A 20692-nucleotide genomic window follows, 5' to 3' on the forward strand; every position below is an offset into this window, starting at 1 on the left:
ATCATAAAGGAATAGAACCGGAAAGCTTTGATGCGGTCAGTCCATCCGCACTATAAAACTATAAAGACAGACGGATTCTCTCTCTTCTGCGTATCGCTTTATATAAACCCCAGTGAACCCAATGCAATACAGAGGGATCCTATAATGACTCCTTCTATTCTCTTTCCCAAAGTCGAATGCTTCTTTTATGCAATTAGCTTCCTGCCAAACCAACTAGTTCGATTTCTCGCAGCTGGAAGTCAAGCTAGCAGCGTAGTCGCCGACAGAGAAAGAGAAGACCAGATCTTGGACTTGCAAGCGGAATCACTTTTAGCAAGCTTTCGAGAAAGTTTAGATCCAATCCAGAGAGTTCGATCTCTGTAGTCAAGTCTAAGACAGTTGATTCGGTATCTAAGAAAACTCTTTTAGAAAGCGCTAGGCATGCTTCTCAAGTCATTCAATGCTTGGCTTACTTCATTCATAGGATGCAAGTTCCAAGTGAACTATCTTCGACTAGCTAATAAAGGAGAATCCGTTCTAACACCCGATATTACGTAAAAGAAGAGAGCAAACGAACTCGCCAAGCTGACTCTGATTCCCTACTGAGCCCTTGAACACTGAATCCTATACTATAGAAATGCCATTCGCCCGTTGACCATCTGTCACTGCGTGTGGATCGTTCAAGATACCCGAGATAAGATAAGTCGGGAAATCTCGTTCCTTCTTTCGTCCGAAGCTTCATCTACTTGAAGCTCCTCGAGAAGGCTCTCTACCATGTGTCGCGGGGGCTTGGTTCGGTTTGAGCGGAAGGAGGCTAAGAAGTCCTTAATCTGCTTCTTAAGTTCCTCCCCGTGGGCGCTTTTCTAAGGTTAGGGCTATAAGTAGGCCCTTTGCTATTGCTATAAGGGCTGCTCGCCTTTATACGGCTTGGCTTCGCTATCGCTCCTATGTAGTGGTCGACCTAAAAAGTGGTATTCCTGCCATACCAGAATGCCTATTATCTAGTGCTAGAAGCTTCGCCAGAAGCAAGCAAGATGAGGGTGCTCTGCTTCACAAGGCTCGTTCCGTACTTGACTTACGAGCTCGTGTAGTACTCGCCCCTATCTCTAATCTCTAAAGGGGCTTATGCACTCCACTCGCTGTTCTACTAAACGAGCGTTGGAGCGAGCGAGCAAAGCCTTCCATTTAGTGGCTTCTCCCTCACCCTACTCTTTTCTTTTCGCTTAAGCTCCCCCGGTTTAGGGGATTAATTGATTGGATACCCGAGAACCATAATCTTTCCTAGGAACAGCTTCTACGACGATAGATAGGGGTCAGGTTTGTTTGGCATCTATGCCCCCTGCCCTCCAAACAGTATGGGAGCCTTTCAGCTCGTACTGCTCACACACCTAGATCTTCACGGCACCTCCTCTACCATAGTGTAAGCTGGGAGCAGCTCCGAAAAGCGAGGCTTTCAACAACGTCAACAACACCACGAAAAAAGTCCACTATGGTTGCCCACTGATCTGATCATCCAATCCCTTCGTTTCGCGCCTTTGTTTTCTTTGGGCTTAGTTACGGCCATTCTCGTTTGAACAAGAGTGTGATCTCCCCTGGTATTCGTAGAGAGCTTAGACGACACCGGGCTTATTCCTCAAAGAATCTATAGCAAGCACCGTCTTCTTCTTCGCTTAGTGAGTTGCCTCTCTCCTCGGGTGACTGAACTCGCTTTTAAGCAATCAGAGTAGGGATCTCTCTTCGATGAGTCAGACTAGGCTATGATTCCCAGATAGGAAGAAAGAGCATTCGCCACTTCAAGCTAGTCACTAGAACTCCCTCCTTACTTAGATCTTCGTGACCCAGGGGAGAAGCTTGGCTTATTGAACTCCTAACTCATTTGCCCTGAGCCCCGTATTCCTTTGATTCTTCTCCCGTTCGTGCCAAGGAAAGCTTTCAGGCAGTCCAATAGCACCGGATTCTTCCTTCACCCCTGAAAGGGATTCGTGAACAACTGCAGCGGAGATTCCACAAAGACTAGCTTACGCTCTACCATATAAAATAAAGAAGGGAAATTCCACCCCGGAAACCATTTGATCAAGAGTGAACAGCTGAGAGTAATGGCATACTTCACTTTATCCCTTTATTAGGATTGAGACCTGGGGTGACTGAATTCGCTTTCGAGCTAACTGTAGCGGATGAAATGGCAGCAGAGTCGTGAACAGGAAAAGCTTCGTTCTTTGTTGTTGTAGCTGGGTAGCCTCCGATATGGCTAGGCTATTAAGTCAGAGATGGGCCTTGAGACGGGATCAACTACAATTGGCCTATCGCTTCTGTAGACTATTCCTGGTGAGTTGCCTACCCGAGCCCGAACTCGCTTAAGGGAAAAAGAGCAAGCAACTGAAGACATCACATCGCTTTCTTCCTCCAAGACTATGCTACCATTAACTTAACATGCTAGCACGCCTAGCAACTTTCTTTCGAAAAGACTAATCAGCCTTTCGCTCGTCCCCTAGGAAAGAGAATTCCCATTCCCCGGTAAAAAAAAAGTACTACTTACTTTGCAGCATATGAAATAGCTGCGCTTATGCCTCCAACATCAATAGCAGCGGAAAAGATCACAGTAGCTGAAACCAAGGGTGAACCGTCGACTCAAGCAAGAACAGCAACCGACTCTCACTAATTGCTGCCCATGTTCATCAATCACGCTAGTCGAACTAGAGCTACAGCCTGCCTTACGATACGAGAGAGAATTTCCACTGCTCTGTCTTCTCTACGATTGCCGGGTGTTCAAAAAAACGCAAAACGAATTTCATCCCGAGGTGACTTCGCTAGACTTGCTTCTAGTCTGATAGGAAATAAAACTCACAGTCGTAAGAACTGAAGGCCTAAGACCGCTTATTCCTTCTCGAAAGCTGCCCGCGAATGCCCTTCTTACTAGGCTCACAGCAGTGAGGTCGAATCCCAGGGGAAATCCCTTTATCAAATCGGAGAAAGCCCGGGTGGACCAATGTAGCAGATTATCGGCATCTCAGAAGGACTAAGGCCCTTGTTGGCTACTTTGCTTTTGGTTCTTTCACTTCACTCCGAAAGAAGTGAATCTGGAAGTTCCGTCGCTCCCTGGAGAGCTAATTGCAGCAGATGAAATAGCTATAGCTGCGGGTTCGTGAAAAGAGTCATTCTGCTGAGGAATGGAAGCTGCCTTACAGCCACCCTTTGCTTCTTTTCTTACCGCTACGTGGGGAATTTTATATTCTACGATCCTTGCTTTCTCGGGCGATGATTCTTGGCTTGGTTGGCCACTCTGCTATGTTGATGTTGGGTTCCCATCGAGAAATTAATTCATTGTTGAAGAACTCCCCCCCTTTGACTCGCCATGCCACTATATCCATAATGACCGGCGAGTCGGAACATGTACGAATATAACCACGCGGAGCGCCGGACCGGTCTATCGAAGAAAGAGATCATTGAGCCTATTTTGCCGTTTGGAACCCTAACGTTTTTTTGAATTTCTAATAATATATAATAAGAATAAGCTAAGGGAGTTGGGAATCGCAAGAATGGAGAAGTCCTCCATTGAATTGAATAGGGTGAGAAAGACAGGTTCGGAAATGGCCGGATTAGCAGGAGGAAGGTTTTTGACTTCTCTATTTGGATTTTGAGGGATCCCTCATATTGAGGAGGCTTCCCGGACTCGTAACATACGGCTAAAAACAAGACAAGACAAGAAGAGGGTCAGTAGTCTCTGCCGTTGCAGGTCCTTCTCCTTCCGCCGAGACGGCCCTCTTTTTTTTGTTTTGTTTGTTCACCGCGGCACGAAATCATAAAGAAGCTGGAATAACTCAGAAAGAGAGTGGCGCCTAGCCGTTGAGAGCGTCTGTTGTCTTTGTAGAGGAACAGTACGATCTTGGACTGGCCCCCTTCGCATGACCTAGAAAGAAAAAGAAGTCCGTGCTACTATAAGGCCTCTAAACTCCTCCCTCAGGGACACTGTTGCGTTGCCCATGGGGACGGGGTAGCCCCGACTTCCATAGGTCCTTGGTTCGACCTCCTAATGAGAATTGAGGTCCTTGCGCGGGTGTCTCATCCCTAAGACTTGCTTGCTCTGTATGGAGTGTCCCGTGGTTCCTCGAGTGCCAGCCGCAGAGAGGAATGCCATCAACTAGGGCGCTATTGACCACTAACCACTCGCTCGCCGGCCGCTCGGGCTCCGCGTTTCAAGTTCGTTATCCTAACCGTCTCCTCTCCTCCACCGGGAGCCTGGCCCCTTCTTCTATCTTATCTACTGCCTTGCTCCTCGGCTCCATACTGCTCCAGCCGCTCGCTGTAATAGCTTGCTTCTCGGGCGGCTCGCCCCCTGGGTGGTGCGGCTGAGCCAGAGTGGGCTCAGCAGTCGGCCTATGTTTCCGGGCGCACGCATAAAGGCATGATTAGTTCCACAAATCTCACTGCACTGACCATAGTAAACTCCTTCTCGTTGTACCGAAATAGAGGTCTGATTTAAACGACCAGGTACAGCATCACATTTGACACCTAAGGAAGGTACAGCCCAACTATGAGGTACATCAGCAGGTGTTACAATAATACGTAAATGACTTTTTTCTGGTACAACCACTCTATTGTCCACTTCTAATAAACGTGATTGACCCAATTCTGGATCATCTTCTGGAATCGTATAACTGTCAAAAGTGAGTGACTGTTCATCGGAACTGTTATAGTCCGAATACTCATAAGTCCAATACCATTGATGTCCAATAGCTTTGATAGTAATGGCTGGATCTACTACTACCTCGTCCATTGAATATAAAAGAGCAAATGATGGTATAGCAATGAACATCAGGATGATACTAGGAAATAGGGTCCACAGAATCTCGATAGTAGTTCCATGAACAATCCTTTGAGGGATTGGATTTTTTGGATAGTGGAAGTGCCATAAAGCGCGAGCCAAGATCCACGATACGAAAACAAAAATCAGAATCAAAAAGAAAAAGATATCGTGATGTAAGTCTATAATTCCTTGCATCGTAGGTGTTGCTGCATCTTGAGATCCTAATTGCCATGGGGCTGCTGCATCACAATAATTAATGGGACTACTAGGTAGTTGGACCAGTTCCTGAGAAGGTGGTGTAAGTACTAAGTTAGGAGTGAAAAAATCACTGTCACCCCCACTGGGAGTGACAATGTCTTTGCTCATTCGTTCTTGACAAGGGGGGTAGTCGAGTGTACCGTCTTTCGAGGCACTGGCCCGCTCGCTTGCTGCTATTTTTGTGTGGGCACTGTTCCCACTCCCACAGAAAATGCAGTTGAACATATTATGAATTTTGCACCAAAAACTACAACCACCACCGGCGTCCGCCGGTTCCCCCATATTAGTATTAGGATAACAACAGCACACCCGCTTTAGAGTTTGACCAACCGAGGAAAAAAATCCTGACATCCTGGATTTCTTTTTTTTCATTGACTGCTCTGCTCCCCCAATGAAGGGAGAGACTTGTCTTGGATACTCCAAGCCTTGGTTTTTCCAAGAAAGGAAAGGGAGTCGAAGATTCTCAAGCTCTCTTTTAAACTAAACCCTCACGGAACACGAACCTAATCTATCTTTTTGATTTGTCACTTCAAGCAAGTGAGAAATGGTTCTTAGCCACCGGGGACCGGCTTCGCGGAACCGCCATCAGGCCTGGTTCACTCTTGGCTAAGCTCTATGGGCGGTGGTTTTTCGATCCGATTTCTCACTTGAATGAATAGGAAGATAGTAAACCTTCTTATAATACGATATTTCGAGTTGGATGAAAAGAGTGTGCAATGCGTGGAGTGAGATCACTACCATACCTTTTTCAATAGCTGCTCCTAGAACCCTAAATGGGCGAAAAGAAGACATTCCGGGGGTGACAAAGACCGAAGCTCCCTAGCAACTGGAAATATTGAGATCTCAGAACAGCTGAAACCGAGGGGTCGAACATCTCGATTGACCCCCTGCGGATAGATGGATTTACCGCTTTCCACAGATCTAATCCCAGGGAACAAAAGATAGAATTACACCTGAGGAAATAGAAATATCGATTGAGCCCGGCTCACCGATCTATGAAGAGAACAATTAAGTAAGTTAAGCACAGGAATCCGCTAGAACGAAAGGAGAAAGAAAAGCGAAAGCTAGTTCCCAAAAGAATATGATATGAGCAGAACAAGGTAGCCGCCCAGGGATGCACTAGCAAGCGAGTCTCCTGGCTTTGAACAAGAACAAGAGGAAGCAGAAGCAGAAGACGGTGAGTCCTTTGAGAACTTTGGTACTTAGTACCTACCTTTTCCAAAGCAGCAGATGTAGCTCAAAGCCGTACTTGATGTTCGGTTTACACGAATTGGAATAGATAGGGAAGCTAAAGCCTCTAGCCCTACTACAGCCGATAGCCCAAGTACTACCCTGCGCCTTAGGACTTTCAGGCGGTTAGGGCATTACAAGATCAACTAATCCGCCTCAGCCGCTTAGAAACAGCTTACTTTGCCGAGCCAGCATCAACTTCTCTATTGACGTTTGCGCCCGTGCCATCAACCGAGAAGGCGGAAGAGCCTATTTCACAACAAGCCCAGCATCCTTTTTTGTTTTGGTTTTTAGGCCAGAGAACAGATGCATTGGCATGGCAATAGTAAGTACGTGTAGAAGCTGAAACTGCTTTTCAGGGTGTTCTATCCTGATGGATATAAAATGATATCCTTCAACTGACGCTTATGTATGGACCTGAGATCACTAAAGGAGAACAAAACAGATTAGGATATTAAAGATAGAGTGGAGTAAGCCCCTTGAAAGATAAGGGCGAGGATAGAAAAAGGTAACAATTGCTAATATATTCATTTAAGGTGGTTACGGTTATCTTTCCTTTTTCTAGTCAAACCTGGTGATATGATTGGATCTAAGAGGATCCCTCCCCCTACATATGGTACCAATGTGATCGTGGTATACGGTTCCCTACACCGTGTATTCTTACTTAATAGACTTGTGTCCCTCGCCCTCGCTAATTCGATTAGCAACAGAAAGACCGGTTACGAACAGCCCGTAGCTGCAGGTTCGATGAAAGGACTGAAAGATCAGAAAAATCCAGTGTGATCAACCAGAGGGGACTAAAACAGGAGCTTTCCTGGTGTTTCGGTTTTAAGGACTGCTTTACCGCTCTTAAACAAAGATATTTGGGTTTTCCAGACCCTGTCGATCTGAGGACAGAGAAACAATTGAATCTTCCTCACTATATGCTGTTTTCTCAAAAGTGAAAGCCAGCTCTTACCGGTTTAGCCTTCTTTTAGCGACAAGAGTAGTCCGGAGATTGGCAAACAAATAAGATAGTAGAAGACGACACCTAATCGTTTCCGGATGAAGCCCGCGAAATAACCATAAAGAAGTGAAGGCACCCCGACAAAAGGAATATCAAAAGCAAGAGATCACACAATTCTCCACTCCCCGAGTCCATAAGATTACCAAAGACCGGGATGAAACCTGGGGAAAATCCCCAATAGAATCAGTCAACAGTGAAGAAAGAAGGTATATTCTCATAAGCGATCGAAACAAATGCACAATGCCCCGGTTGCTCAAGCATCACATACTCCTGTAGAGGTTTCGAAAGATCGACCTCAACAAGCACGCGAACAAAATAAAATGTCCGAACATACCATTTAGCGAGTTATCATCGTTCAGTCACCCTCAGGTCATAATAGAGTCTAGTTAGACATCGGTAGGAAGATAATGCAGCTAAGCCGAGACTTGCTTCTGAGGCATTTCAGACGCCGATATGATCTTTTCTCTTGTTTCAAAAGTGGAGTTTGCTGCTATCGTAGATAAGAGTGACGGAATTGATAGAGCGAAATCCCCCTAGCTAGGTTTGAAGGGAAAGAAGAACTGCAGCTCGATTTGAGATGAAATCTGGCAATAGCTCTAGGGCAGATTCTGCACCGAGTTGGGATTGAGCTTTGACTAAAGGAAAAGCAGGAGCGCTTTGTCAGAATCATAGCACGCCGCATTGTGAGAGGGCACGCCCAGCAATCCCACTAACCCACTAAGGGCGGTTGGCATAAAAAAGATTATCGCCACGGGACGTTGTCATATCTTTTTCAAAACTTCACCGAGTCACCTCCGCGGGTCCGGTCTGCTTGATCCATCGTAGTAGTAACCACTATCCGTACGTACCAACGGCCCCAGATCTTTCTTTAATAAGACTTGCTTTTTAGCTTCGACTTGGTGTTACGTGAGCCATCAACGATGAGCTGGCAGTGATTGGAGTATGGTTTAAACGTATGGTATCAGTGATGGGTGACAGGTTTTGCACTGTTTCCGTCGATACAGGTTTACGCGAGAGAACTCAAACTATAGTTTCTCGCCTGAACGGGGCAGTTAGCTGCTGGACCGGAAAGAGTTGGTACACAGAAAGAAACTTCTTCGGCTTTCCAGTGCTTTAAAAGCATCTCTTTTTCTTTCGTTAGAGGGCTTTCGACGTCTTCCTTTCATAGCTTTCAAGTTGGTTCTATGATGGATTGGTCCCCGAAAGAGACTAGTAGGCAGGCCTAAAGCCAAGTGGCTAGGAGCTGGGTCCATATTGGTTTAACGCAGTCCCGCCACTCACTGGTGTTCTAATAAATAAGGTTTAGCGACAGCCATGGGTTTGTTATAGCTTCAGGTTACGAAGTAGAAAGATAGAGCAAGAGAATGAATGGTCCTCCCAAGAAGGCTAATGATGCTTGGGAAGTGGCTGTAGTAATCAATTCGGGCATAGGCCAAAGCAAGAACTAGGAGTTGTTCAGTGAACCTTCTACATTGATTAGAAAGATGGATTAGTACACCTTGTGGAAGGGCACTTCTTATTCATCACTATAGGGAGTCATCGGTGTAGCTTTCCTCGCACGCAGTGAGACTCAATCCTAATTGGCTCTTAACAGATGGGAAAATTCGTCGTTTAACGCCTTTTCGAGGTGCCTCACGATAGGAGACCATTAGAGGGGGTCAGATCGCGCGATTCGAATAAGGCATTCTGCCACAGGTCGAGGAGCAAAGCGTGCTTTCTTACTTGCGATCTCAAAGCTCCGTTCCTCTAGTCAATAGAAGAGGGGGCTTCCCCTGCTACAACTTGTTTGTACCACATATCAGCGAAAAAGATCGTTCAGATGGATTTCAGTCAACCGGAGATCTATTTATTCTTCGATTTCCAGACCCCGGAAAGGGTCGGGCAGATGTAGTCGCTGACTGTTGATCCAGCTTTTGTGGAGTCCAAGTCTTGTATTGCTACCTAGACCTAGAAAGAAAGTTGTATTGCGCTGCCTAGAAAGGCAGATGACTCACGTAACACTAATTATATCTCGATATTCGTCAGTTGAAAAACTTCAACCACGGGACACCTTAGAGTTCTATCTCTCTTTTGATTTGTCATTTCGGGCTACAACTTTGCCTTTGCTAAGGGCGCTTGCCTATCTCACCGATATCCATGAAGACACCTTCTCTTATGATATTTCTACTCAGCTTGAAAAGAAAAGTAGCCTCAAGCACAGGCGGCAAAAGCAGATTTGGATTCATCATAGGGTGGTTTCAAGTATAGTTTGAAAGCGGCCATAGAATTCAAAAGTATCTAAGCGAGAAACTATTCGCTTTTAAGTCAACTGATGCCGTGGGTCAAGCCGGCTCCTTGTTTACGCGGCGAGGAGAGCGCAGATAAGCCGGGAACTGCTGTGGTCCTTACTCCGCTTTGTGTTATCGTTCAACTGCTGCTACTCCCTGAGCATCATCAGTATCACTTGCTTCTCCGGTCCTATCGATCATTGGCCTTTCAGCTTGTACAGGTGATCTCCGATTGATCCAACTAGCCTTTCGGCACACATGAAAGCAGCCTTTCCAAAAAGTCCAACCCCGCCTCCGAACACCGGCTTCCAGGCTTTATTGAATAGAGGGAGCTACTTTAATGGAATTATTTTATTTAGGGGGTGCGTCAAACCTCTCCCGTTGGTCGAGCGTCTTCAAACCTTTCCCCGCTCATTCCCTTATGTAATTGCTGTGCCTGATCTTGCTGCATTCGAGAGTTTAGAAGTTGAGATTGAATCCACTGACTTCAAGACCCGATCATACGGATTTTCCTGTTGCCAAGTCGATACGACCAGACTCTGATCCCTCCACCGAAGCCAAAAGTGGAAAAGAAAAAGAGGGTAAGACCCGATCTTTTAGCCGGTTGATGCCGATTCAAGGATCAAGGACCGATTGAGGAGTTCCTTTCGTTTAGCAGCTTGAATGCACCCTCTGGTGTTTAGCTCTTTTATGAAGACTGCTTTAGCAAAGAAAAGCAAAGGGCCTAAATGTTAGCGGGATAGACGCATGGTGAAGTAAGGTCAGTCCAGTTTCAACAATGTGGCGGTGACGACGCTCGGCGTAACTATTATGTTCAGGAGTATGAGGTGGTGTAGTTAAGTGGGTTATTCCATGAGTAGCAAGAAAAGATGCAAGTGCAGTAAATTCGCCGCCGTTATCGGTATAAAGAATGATAATTTTCCGTTGAAAATAATTATCTACGAAGGTAGACACCATCTTTATGTGGTCCTTGGAGGATTGTGGCCCCCGTGCGACGATCCTTCACCTGAAAGCATGAGGAATTAAAGACAACAGAAACATCATTATGTTGACAGAGTTGAGAAACAGAAAGAGGGTTTTTGGTCATGGTGGGAACACAAAGGGAGGGATGAGGATGGTAATTTAAGAGAGCCAATATGAGTGATAGGCAAACCATTACCGATGAATATATCGTCCAACCCGGGGAATGAAGTGCCAGATTTGCCTTTAGTAAGTAGGTTGCTATTGAACCCGGTCTTCCAGACTTGCCAATTTATCGATTGAAGGAATAACGAGTGAGATCACTACCATATCTTTTCCCTTGCCTCCCTTTGCCTAAGAAGATCAGCAAGAATGGTTCAAGACGACGTAACTTTATCAGTATATTCCGGGTAATCTCCTCTCCGAGCTTCTCTGCCCCCTTGTTGTTCTTCTTCGATTTCCTTTCCCGCCCATGAATGGGGCCCCCGAGCTACACCTAAGATGTCTGCGTTTGCTTCCCACGGGTTCTCGACCTAAAGAATTCCGAAGAACAAAAGCAAGAGATATTTTAAAACAAGCCTCGGGCTCGAGTGGTTCGCTTTCCGATTGAGTTAGCTCTTTTAAAGAAAGATTGAAACCAGAAACCATACATATCGAACCCTTCGGGAAACCAACATATTGATTTAGCTCTTTTATTAACCACTGTAGGAAACCTTTTAAAACCATGAAACCTGCATATCATATTGAGTTAGCTCCTTAGTTTACTACTGCAAAAGCTGAAACCTTACCTAAATCCTTACTAAAAGGACAAAAAAGGAAGAAATCCAATGATAAAGTACACCCTTCGGAAAAAGGGCCTCAAACGCAAGGAAGCTTTTTCATGTATCCACCTATTGCCGGAAAAAGGACAACCCTTTACGGAGAGGAAGACGAACAAGGCGACCTTGGGAGATATGCACTAGGAAGCTCCTCTACTGTCCTTGAACAAAAACTAGAACAAGATCATCCTATATAGAGAGGTAGATCGGGTTCAGAAACCTTCTCTTTCCTAAGAAAACGACTCATTAATCGCGTTTTTGAACCGTACTTTCAATGTTCTTTTTCATGATTTACTTCGTGTTCCGTGAGGGATCTTTCTTTCTAGGTAGCCGACTTAGCCAAGCTCATCAAGCCCCTTATTCAGGAGGAATCCGATAAGTTTCCGAAGGACATTCCATCTGCCGGGTCTTTTGTAGAACGACTCATCCACGCTTCAGAAAAGGCAAACGGGGGGAATGGCCCCAGTCCCACAAAGCAAGAGATTGCCTTAACCGCTGGTTACAACTCGCTGTAAATTCTTTTCAAGGACAATGGACCATATGAGTTCGAGACCGAGGAGCTGCTGACTTAATTTAAGAGATGGATTTACTTTGCCTACTTCAATGCCAATTGATACGGGGCCTGGACCAAAGAAAGTGCAACTTCTGGAACTGCTGATAGACCTTTTCCCTTAAAGAAGAAATCTCCATTCACTACAATTAAAACCTCAGGAAAAGTTATCTAGTTAGACCTTCCCGGTAAAGATTACTAAGACATGGAAAGAAATCTAGCAATTAGTGCCAAGTATCTAGCCCCTTACTTATCCCTTTGGCTTGAAATATCACTTTATCTACCCTCTCAAGTCTCGCCTCTGTCGCCTTCTACCAAGAAGGAAACTATTCACTACTCATTCATATGGCTCTCGTCGAACAACTACTGAGACGAGTAGACTATCAGGTGAACCAGGAATCGCCCTTATGAATAGCTCCTTCCCTTAGTTATAGTTAGGTTAGGCCTACTTCTTGGAGAAAGGGACGCCTCGCAAAGACTACTCAGAGCAGGTTTCGTGCTCAAGACGAGACTCCTCATCTAAGTCAATAGATGGGGCGGATGGTTTATCTCTTCACGAGTCGTCTGGCTCTATACTTACCCACCTTTTCAAGGAAGGGAAGGCATCCGTGTGTGTAAGTAGTTTAAGGCTGAGGTCAAGCTATGGGCACAAGGAGTTAAGGTATAGTAAGTTCCTTCTTCGTCTTTTGCTTGTCATTGGATGTTCCGGCCGCTCATAAACAGCGCTTCCTCCTTATCACAAGCACTAAGTAAGCAAGCTACCTTAGTTTGAGCTCTCCTCTCTCTCAATCCGAAGTGGTGTAGAGCGGCTTTAATACTCTATTAATCAGGTGCTAAAATACTCGATCAATGAATGCCTATACGGGGCTTATTACCTTCTTTGATTCCCTTCATAGCCCATAAGCAAAGATCACAGAATAAGAAGAAAGATCAAGACGTAGAGGGGTGAACCAAAGGAGGGGAAAGCTTCTTCGGAACGCATGCCAGGGGAAGAACTCCATCAGGAGAATCCTATCGTTTCATCGTTTCAGAGTCGTTTCCTAGCCTCTCAATGAAGGGCGCCCCTACGGGAGACTGAAAAAGACGAATTATTATTATTCGAACGGAAAGACGGCTAAAATGCCTTAGATCTATTTGATAATGGGTATCTGCCGAAGAGCTCCAATCCCTTGATTTCATAGCCATTGTCGAGGAAGAGTCAGAAGACAGCAGGTCGGGAGGAAGGGTTCCAAACCAGAGGTTAGTAAATCAGTGTGGGAAAACCCCTCGTTTTGAAGCAGTGTAAAGGGCTAATTCTATATTTCCGAGGCTGCGTTTCATTCCAGCAACAGTATATGGTTCAAAACGCCTTGTTCCATCCGGCGCGAATCCCCTATATACAAGGAGTCTTACCCGGGGATCCGTAGTAGAGAGTCGAATCATCGGACTCGGCGATCTGTGGTAGGTAGCCCTTTAAGAGTAGGAAAAGGCAGCGCGGGTGAAGAAGCGGCTCCATACTGGGGAGATAACTTGGAGATTGTTAAGAGTTTCGCCGGCAAAGGGCAATATTCTCGCCTTCTTGTCTAACCCAATAAGAACTAAAATAAAGGAGTTTATCTTACTTTCTGGAACGAAGCCTATTCAGGCGTCAGGCGGATAGAATCATTTCGTATTGTGTGACAAACCTTTTCAAATAAAGCAATTTCAAAACAGAATAGAATAAGAATAAAAGGCTTAGTTTGAGTTCTGACTATAGCTGCAACCTATCTCATATTGGGGAGACGATCAAACTAGAAATTTCATAAGAGAATAAATCTCTGACGCCTAAAACTCCCATGCCTTTCTTGGTTGGCCCAAGGCTTGGAGTATCCAAGACAAGTCTTTCTTCATTTTTAGAGGAAGAAGCGGAACTACAAGAAAGCTTTCTTTATCTTTGATTTATGGATAACCAATTCATTTTCAAATATAGTTGGGAGATTTTACCCAAGAAATGGGTCCAAAAAATGGAAAGATCGGAACATGGGAATAGATCTGATACCAATACGGACTACCCATTTCAATTGTTGTGCTTTCTTAAATTGCATACCTATACAAGGGTTCAAGTTTCGATCGATATTTGCGGAGTTGATTATCCCTCTCGAAAACGAAGATTTGAAGTGGTCTATAATTTACTGAGTACTCGGTATAACTCACGCATTCGTGTACAAACCAGTGCAGACGAAGTAACACGAATATCTCCGGTAGTAAGTCTATTTCCATCAGCCGGCCGGTGGGAGCGAGAAGTTTGGGATATGTTTGGTGTTTCTTCCATCAATCATCCGGATCTACGCCGTATATCAACAGATTATGGTTTCGAGGGTCATCCATTACGAAAAGACCTTCCTCTGAGTGGATATGTGGAAGTACGCTATGATGATCCAGAGAAACGTGTGGTTTCTGAACCCATTGAGATGACCCAAGAATTTCGCTATTTCGATTTTGCTAGTCCTTGGGAACAGCGTAGCGACGGCTAATTCCAAATCAGACACAGAATAGGTCCAGTCCAGGAGACAAATCAATAGGAAATGCTATTTTTTTCGTAAGAATAAATAAGAATTCACTTCTATGAAATGAAAGAGTTTCACCGGAATTGCCTTGATCGTCGGATATCATGAGAAAGAAATAGGAAGAACGAACGATTTCCTGCAATTCTTTCCAATATGGAATGAGTAAAGAATCAAGCTACAAGTCTCGATCTATACGAAAGGCACTGGTTTTTTTGTCTTTCTTTCGGTTTCATTGATAGCAGAAAAACGGACTCTAACTCTATAGGGGCGCTAGCGCTTGACTAATAAAAAAATGGCAAGAGAAATATCGATGGAGGAAAAGAGGGCAGGGATTCTCTACAATGACACTGTAGACCAATTGAAAGGGATGTAGCGCAGCTTGGTAGCGCCTTTGAGGAAATGTCACGGGTTCAACAAATCCTGTCATCCCTACCTATTCTTCTCCTCTGGGCAGTAACGAGGGATCCATTGAGATCGATTCAAATTGGATATACATATTTGGACTATATACATGCAAGATGTGTATTGGGGGTACAAAAAGAATCCTTTTTCTTTACAGTCGTATCTACTGTGATAAGAAAGCGTTCTTAGTTCAGTTCGGTAGAACGTGGGTCTCCAAAACCCGATGTCGTAGGTTCAAATCCTACAGAGCGTGATTTTTTCTTCATGGATCAAGAAGCCTATAAGCTATGTAAGCTAAGATGGGGAGAGCGCTTTCTCCCCGACGGCAGTCAGATTAGATTATATAGGGTGACTTAGCTTTGAATTTTCTTCGCAAAGAAGAAAAGAAGGAGACAACAGAGAACAAGTACTAATCCACCAGCTTTGAACATAGATGCTGGTGCACATCGATGCTAACTTCGTTCCATCGCCTTACTTACTACATCTCGGCTTTAGCCTCTCGAGAGTATGCTTTCCCGCTTTCTTCTCATAGGTTCGTGGAAGTTCCTTTCCCGGCTTTAGTTTAGAGAGGAAGTATAAGTATAATAGTCAGACGTTCATGGCATCTAGGTCAAGTCAACCGACAAAGCGGCTCTTCATCCGTCGGTTTTACTGGATCTTGCTATGGCTGTGACTATGGATTCACTTCTTTCTTTTTATGGGAAATCCTTCTATCAAGATCTCCACTTTCAGTTCTACTTCGGGGATATCAACCCACCTACTAGAAAGCGCTTCAGCAGGCAGATTCAACTTATTCTTCCAACTCTGATCTCACCAATACTAAATTCAACACCCTGTAGCTGTAGGGAACCGGAATACAAGCCTTTACGGAAAAGATTCATATTTTGCCGGGAAGATTTGAGGAGATCAATTCACACAAGGGAAAGACACCAGTCCTGGATTCAATTCAAGAGTTCCTTCTTTCTTTCATTAAGTTCGTTCGGAGAAGACGAGTATAGTCTTAAGTTCCCTTATTCCTTTTTGATGTTGTTAAGCCAAGAGCGCAAAGCGTATGCGCGAAATGAGAGCTAGAGGAATGGGAAGACAAGAGAATGCCCGGGTACTCCATCTACCAAAAGAAATGATTGAAATAGAGCGAAGAATGGAAAGGCAGGCTGCGAAGGCGCTGACTCAAAGGCTGATAGGATTGAACTGAAAGGGAAAAGGAAATAGGCTAAGCAAGAGCATTGCCCATCAGGGGCTGCGGGGACAGGAGCTAGAAGAACTAAACCAAAAGAAAATGGCCGTAGAAGGCTAGCTTTCTGTCGAGTCTGTCCAGGGGGCCATGGACCGGCTGTGCTTCTTCTATACAATAGACCTGCTCCTCTTTCCTCAACCTTCCTTACTTTTTCCCGAATTACTCACTACTCCTTGCTGGTGGGTTTACTTCTACAGTACAACGCGGGGACTTATCTATTCTATATCTTTCCTTACTTCTAATAGAACCTGGAGACTAGCTATAGCTCTTCTCTTGCGCGCTTCCCTGCTTTAGCTCGCCACTCCACTTATGCTTCTTCTCTTTGTTAAAGATGGTTTTAGAAGATCCATTTTCAAGGAATGTATGAGGCAACCAAGGGTAGTTGCGGAACTGCCTTCTTTCTTTGATCTGGAGCTGCTTCTTTTGTAGTCGGTCGGCTTGTGATGAGGGCTACTCTCCTGAGGCCTCGTAGTAAGGCTTCGAGTCATACTCTTAAACCGTCATTGCGGTCGATTGGTGGCGTGTGTGATCCTTTTCGCCCGAAAGATACGTATCGTTGATATGATAAACGAATACGTATCTAGGTTTACGTATCACACTGCTGCCAATGTGACCTTGGTAGGATATGAAAATCCTATATTGTCTAGTGAAACTTCATGGATTCACGGCTCACTGCGTAGAGGCACCTGCTTTACTTAAAGACTGCTTAGCAGTACGATATCCGAACAGAACAGTGCTTGTGTCAGAAAATGAGCCAAACAAACCTCGCGCTCACAGCAGGACAAAACATAAATAGGGAACTTCATGGGAAGCAACTAACATAGAAAAAGAGGAATAGAATGCAAACTTCGAGTAGCACTCGTAGACAAATGCCACAGAAGGAACAGAATAGGCATCGAGCAGAGAAGAGGCCAAAGCTACCTGCAGCACACAAGCACATTCATTGATGCATCGAATGCTAGTGTTTTCGCCTTATCCGCGGTTAGAGAATCCTCTGTCGGGATAAAGGCAGTTTTCTCTTTTTGAAAAAAAGAAATGAACCTCCTTCCTTCAGCCGTTCTAACAATGGAAAGAAAGTCTTTGCCTAGCTAGTAACAGGAGAAGCGAAAGAGCTATCGTCGAAAGCTTCTCGTTTACACCGGTTCTTCTAGCTTCAATCGAGAAAGGAACCTTGAAAAAAGTCTTTCAAAACTTTACATCCATCAGAGCGGCAGGCATGGAAAGAGCCTCTGGTCATCACATCATTGGGGTCATTTGTATATGATCTTGGATCTATGGTTCCAGATGTTTCGTCAGATCGCTCTACGGAAGGGAAATCTGGATGAGACAAAAAAGAGAAGTAGAAAGGCCTTCAAGCCTTATCTTTCAGCTTAGGACTGAATGACTTGGACAACCTTTACCTTTATTAACCTATTTAACAGCAATCTCGGAGGTCCGGGAAAAGGATTCTATGAGACTAAGAACTCCCATTCTTTCCCTTCTTAATAAAAACTATTCGACTATGGCACCTATGTGTTTTCGAGGGCAGGCAGGTGAGCTGGCTTTCAAAGGGGTTTCGGTAGGATTGACTTATAGCCGACCAGTCCCTGGATTTCTGCCTTTTTCATTCCTGAGTCCTTGTAAGCTAGTTAAGAAGATATAAGACTTTTTGCACAACAAAGAATGTTAGGAATTCTCTATATCTTTTAAAATATAACACAAGCAAGAAGCAAAATTCTAAGAATATAAGACAAACAAGAAGGCTAAGAAGGACTATGACACTAGCTAACCTACTGAGAGCTACCCTCACTAAATGAATTAGTTGCAGCAAGAGATGCCACAGCTCCTTCTTAGGCGAGCGAAGTGACCTCCGTTGGACGTCTTTTTCTTTTTTAGTGGTGGCATCTTCCTCATTTGAAAGAGCATATTTAGATGCAGGGGCGGAGGACTACTTGGCTTTAGCAGCGTATGATTTATAACTTTTTGTGCCTTTACGCCTACATGAAATAATATATCCCCGAGGACTGAATAGGAGAGGATTCTTTTTCACATGAAGAAGAGTAGGCTTGCTTCGCATAGGCTAGACAAGCTAGGGATCTCCTCTAGTCGAGCAACTTCATTCCTAAGTTTGAATCTTGTACAAAGCTAAAGCTCTGATCGCTACCCCCTTCGCAAATTGCTTACTTCCCGTTGACCCAGCTGGATGTTCTTCTATGTGGCTAGATGCCAATATCTTGACTTTGCTTCTCTTATAGAAAGTCCCTGGGATCAAGATCCATAAATACAAGTCTTCCTTCATTGGGAAGCGAGTCTCTCTTCATTTTTCGTTTAGAGGAAAAGAGCGGAGCAGTCAATGAAAAAAAAGAAATCCATGTTACAGCAGAGCCCCCTTGATCAATTTTCCATTGTACCATTTTTTCCTCTTCCAATTGGAAGGTTGTATTTCTCATTCACAAATGCATCTTTCTTTCTTCTACTCACTCTCATTTTTGTCCTATTTTCTTTTCATTTAGTTACTAAAAAGGGAGGAGGAAAGTTAGTACCAAATGCTTGTCAATCCGTGTTAGAGCTTATTTATGATTTTGTGCCGAACCTGGTAAACGAACAAATAGGTGGTCTTTCTGGCAATGTGAAACAACAGTTTTTCCCTTGCATCTCGGTTACTTTTACTTTTTCGTTATTTCGTAATCTGCAGGGTATGATCCCTTATAGCTTCACAGTAACAAGTCATTTTATCGTTACTTTGGGTCTCTCATTTTCTCTTTTTATTGGCATTACTATAGTGGGATTTTCAAAGAATGGTCTTCATTTTTTAAGCTTCTCATTACCCGCAGGAGTCCCACTTCCCTTAGCCCCTTTTTTAGTACTCCTTGAGCTAATCCCTCATTGTTTTCGCGCATTAAGCTTAGGAATACGTTTATTTGCTAATATGATGGCCGGTCATAGTTTAGTAAAGATTTTAAGTGGGTTCGCTTGGACTATGCTATGTATGAATGATCTTTTTTATTTCATAGGGTCTACAGGTCCTTTCTTTATAGTTCTTGCATTAACTGGTCTTGAATTAGGCGTAGCTATATTACAAGCTTATGTTTTTACGATCTTAATCTGTATTTACTTGAATGATGCTATAAATCTTCATTAAAGATTGGCAAAGTGTTCCGTTTGAGAATCTTCCCTTTCCTTTCTTGGAAAAACCAAGGCTTGGAGTATCCAAGACAAGTCTCCCCTTTTGGGAGCAAGAGTGAAAAGAGAAATAGAAAAAAACAGAAAATGCTAGCCGATCTTGTAGTTACCTACACAATAAGCGTCTTATCACAATATCTGTTCCTACTTCCTGCAGGTATTTCATTGTTAGCAATGTGGAGGGTCTCTCGCTTGAGAGGCACCACGCTTGACAATTATCAAGAGAGAGTGAACGAAAGTATTTCTGATACTTTCAAAGAACAACTAAATACAAAACTCTTAAAGCCGTTATTTCAGCAGGAGGGAATACAACTTCCTCGCGGAACTCAATCTATGGATCTGTTAGATCGATTGGTTGAAGCCGACCCACTTAATCTGAATTGGTTAACCACCATCTACCAAAGTTTGGAGACCCTTGGAAGTACGAGTCCATACTTTCAACAAATCCTAGTTTTAGGAGGGTTAGGTTAACCTTTCCCATTGTTCCTCTATTAAAATGAAAATATCTTTCTTTCTTCTACTTACTCTGAGTTTTGTCCTATTTTCTTTCTCATTTACAAATCAATCTTTCATTAAAGTGGTTCTTAATTTATAATTGAATAAAAGCGAGGAGCGGGAGAGGAAGAGCAAGAAGAAGACAAGAGGGGTTACCAAGGAGCTACCGCCCTCTCATAACCTCAGATGTCCACGTCTTCGGTTTCTTATAAGAGCTAACCCGTGTTGTCTTTCCTCAAGATGTGTAGCTAAGGCGCTTTCAAGCGTTAGGCGTCAGGCTCAGGGAAAGCAGATTAGTTCGGTTCACTAGTCGAAGGCAAAGCAGAAGTCGTAAGACGCTTTCGTTACATAGAATTAGAGCTACTCGCATGAAAACGAACTACTAGCTAACAAAGACTTGCTTTTCCTAATTCAAGTCTCGTCTTGTCCAAGGCTGGTGCAAATCGAGATCAAGAACAACGTTCGGTCGGTTCATAAAGAGATTGGGTCGGAAAATCCACCTTCTTCCCGGGCTAACTCCCCGGAGAATGCTTCCCAGGCGAATAAACCTTCCCCGGTGGACTTTCCAGATAAGGCAGGTTATTGAATCCCAAATAAAATGTCAGAGATTCCCGGATGTTCAGGAATTCGATGGTGAAGTCCTGCAAAGATTTCATTTTGTAACTGAACTCAGGCTCCCGAAAGGGATGGCATGCTTTTCGGATTAGAAAGCAAGCCAGGGTAAATATCCTTCAAATATGTAGAGAATTTAGCTCTTTTCACGACTCTGCTCCTATCTCATCCGCTGCTCTTGTAGGTCTTGGTGGTAGGGCAGTAGGAGTCAAGGCAATAGGATCAGTAGACGGAAATTGCCTAAGTTGGAAGGGCGGACTCCAGGCCTCAAGGCCATGACTAGTAGATCCCGGGGGAATCCCCTTTCTTTCTAAAGCTAACGAATGGAACTATGACCATGGGATTATTTAATAAAGAAGGTACCTCACCCTGTAAACCCTCTTGCCC

The 20692-nt window shown here is 44.2% G+C and overlaps 4 protein-coding genes and 1 non-coding gene across 5 annotated transcripts in view; 3 read left to right on the forward strand and 2 right to left on the reverse strand.

Annotated features, from left to right (window-relative positions):
- The window catches only part of LOC121789917 (cytochrome c oxidase subunit 3), a 2859-nt gene extending 2446 nt beyond the window's left edge, over positions 1–413 (reverse strand). The window contains 1 exon segment of the mRNA XM_042188257.1: positions 1–413. This exon segment is cut by the window's left edge and continues 764 nt beyond it. The gene's annotated coding sequence lies outside the window, so the exon portion shown is untranslated.
- A 434-nt stretch (positions 414–847) lies between these two features.
- LOC121789916 (cytochrome c oxidase subunit 2-like) lies at positions 848–6469 on the reverse strand. The gene has a single exon (XM_042188256.1). It carries the CDS (start codon positions 5411–5413, stop codon positions 4238–4240), a length of 1176 nt encoding a protein of 391 aa, XP_042044190.1. The 5' UTR covers positions 5414–6469; the 3' UTR covers positions 848–4237.
- Positions 6470–13681: 7212 nt separating this feature from the next.
- On the forward strand, positions 13682–14575 carry LOC121789898 (NADH dehydrogenase [ubiquinone] iron-sulfur protein 3). Its single transcript, XM_042188239.1, has one exon. The coding sequence runs from the start codon at positions 13792–13794 to the stop codon at positions 14362–14364; it is 573 nt and encodes a 190-aa protein (XP_042044173.1). The 5' UTR covers positions 13682–13791; the 3' UTR covers positions 14365–14575.
- Positions 14576–14978: 403 nt separating this feature from the next.
- Positions 14979–15052, forward strand: TRNAW-CCA. Its single transcript has one exon. It is a non-coding gene; the product is annotated as a tRNA-Trp (tRNA).
- A 181-nt stretch (positions 15053–15233) lies between these two features.
- LOC121789895 (ATP synthase subunit a) lies at positions 15234–19803 on the forward strand. Its single transcript, XM_042188235.1, has one exon. It carries the CDS (start codon positions 18369–18371, stop codon positions 19155–19157), a length of 789 nt encoding a protein of 262 aa, XP_042044169.1. The 5' UTR covers positions 15234–18368; the 3' UTR covers positions 19158–19803.
- The last annotated feature ends 889 nt before the right edge of the window (positions 19804–20692 follow it).

Source organism: Salvia splendens, unplaced genomic scaffold (genome assembly GCF_004379255.2).
Source record: "Salvia splendens isolate huo1 unplaced genomic scaffold, SspV2 ctg368, whole genome shotgun sequence".
NCBI classification, from domain to species: Eukaryota; Viridiplantae; Streptophyta; class Magnoliopsida; order Lamiales; family Lamiaceae; genus Salvia; species Salvia splendens.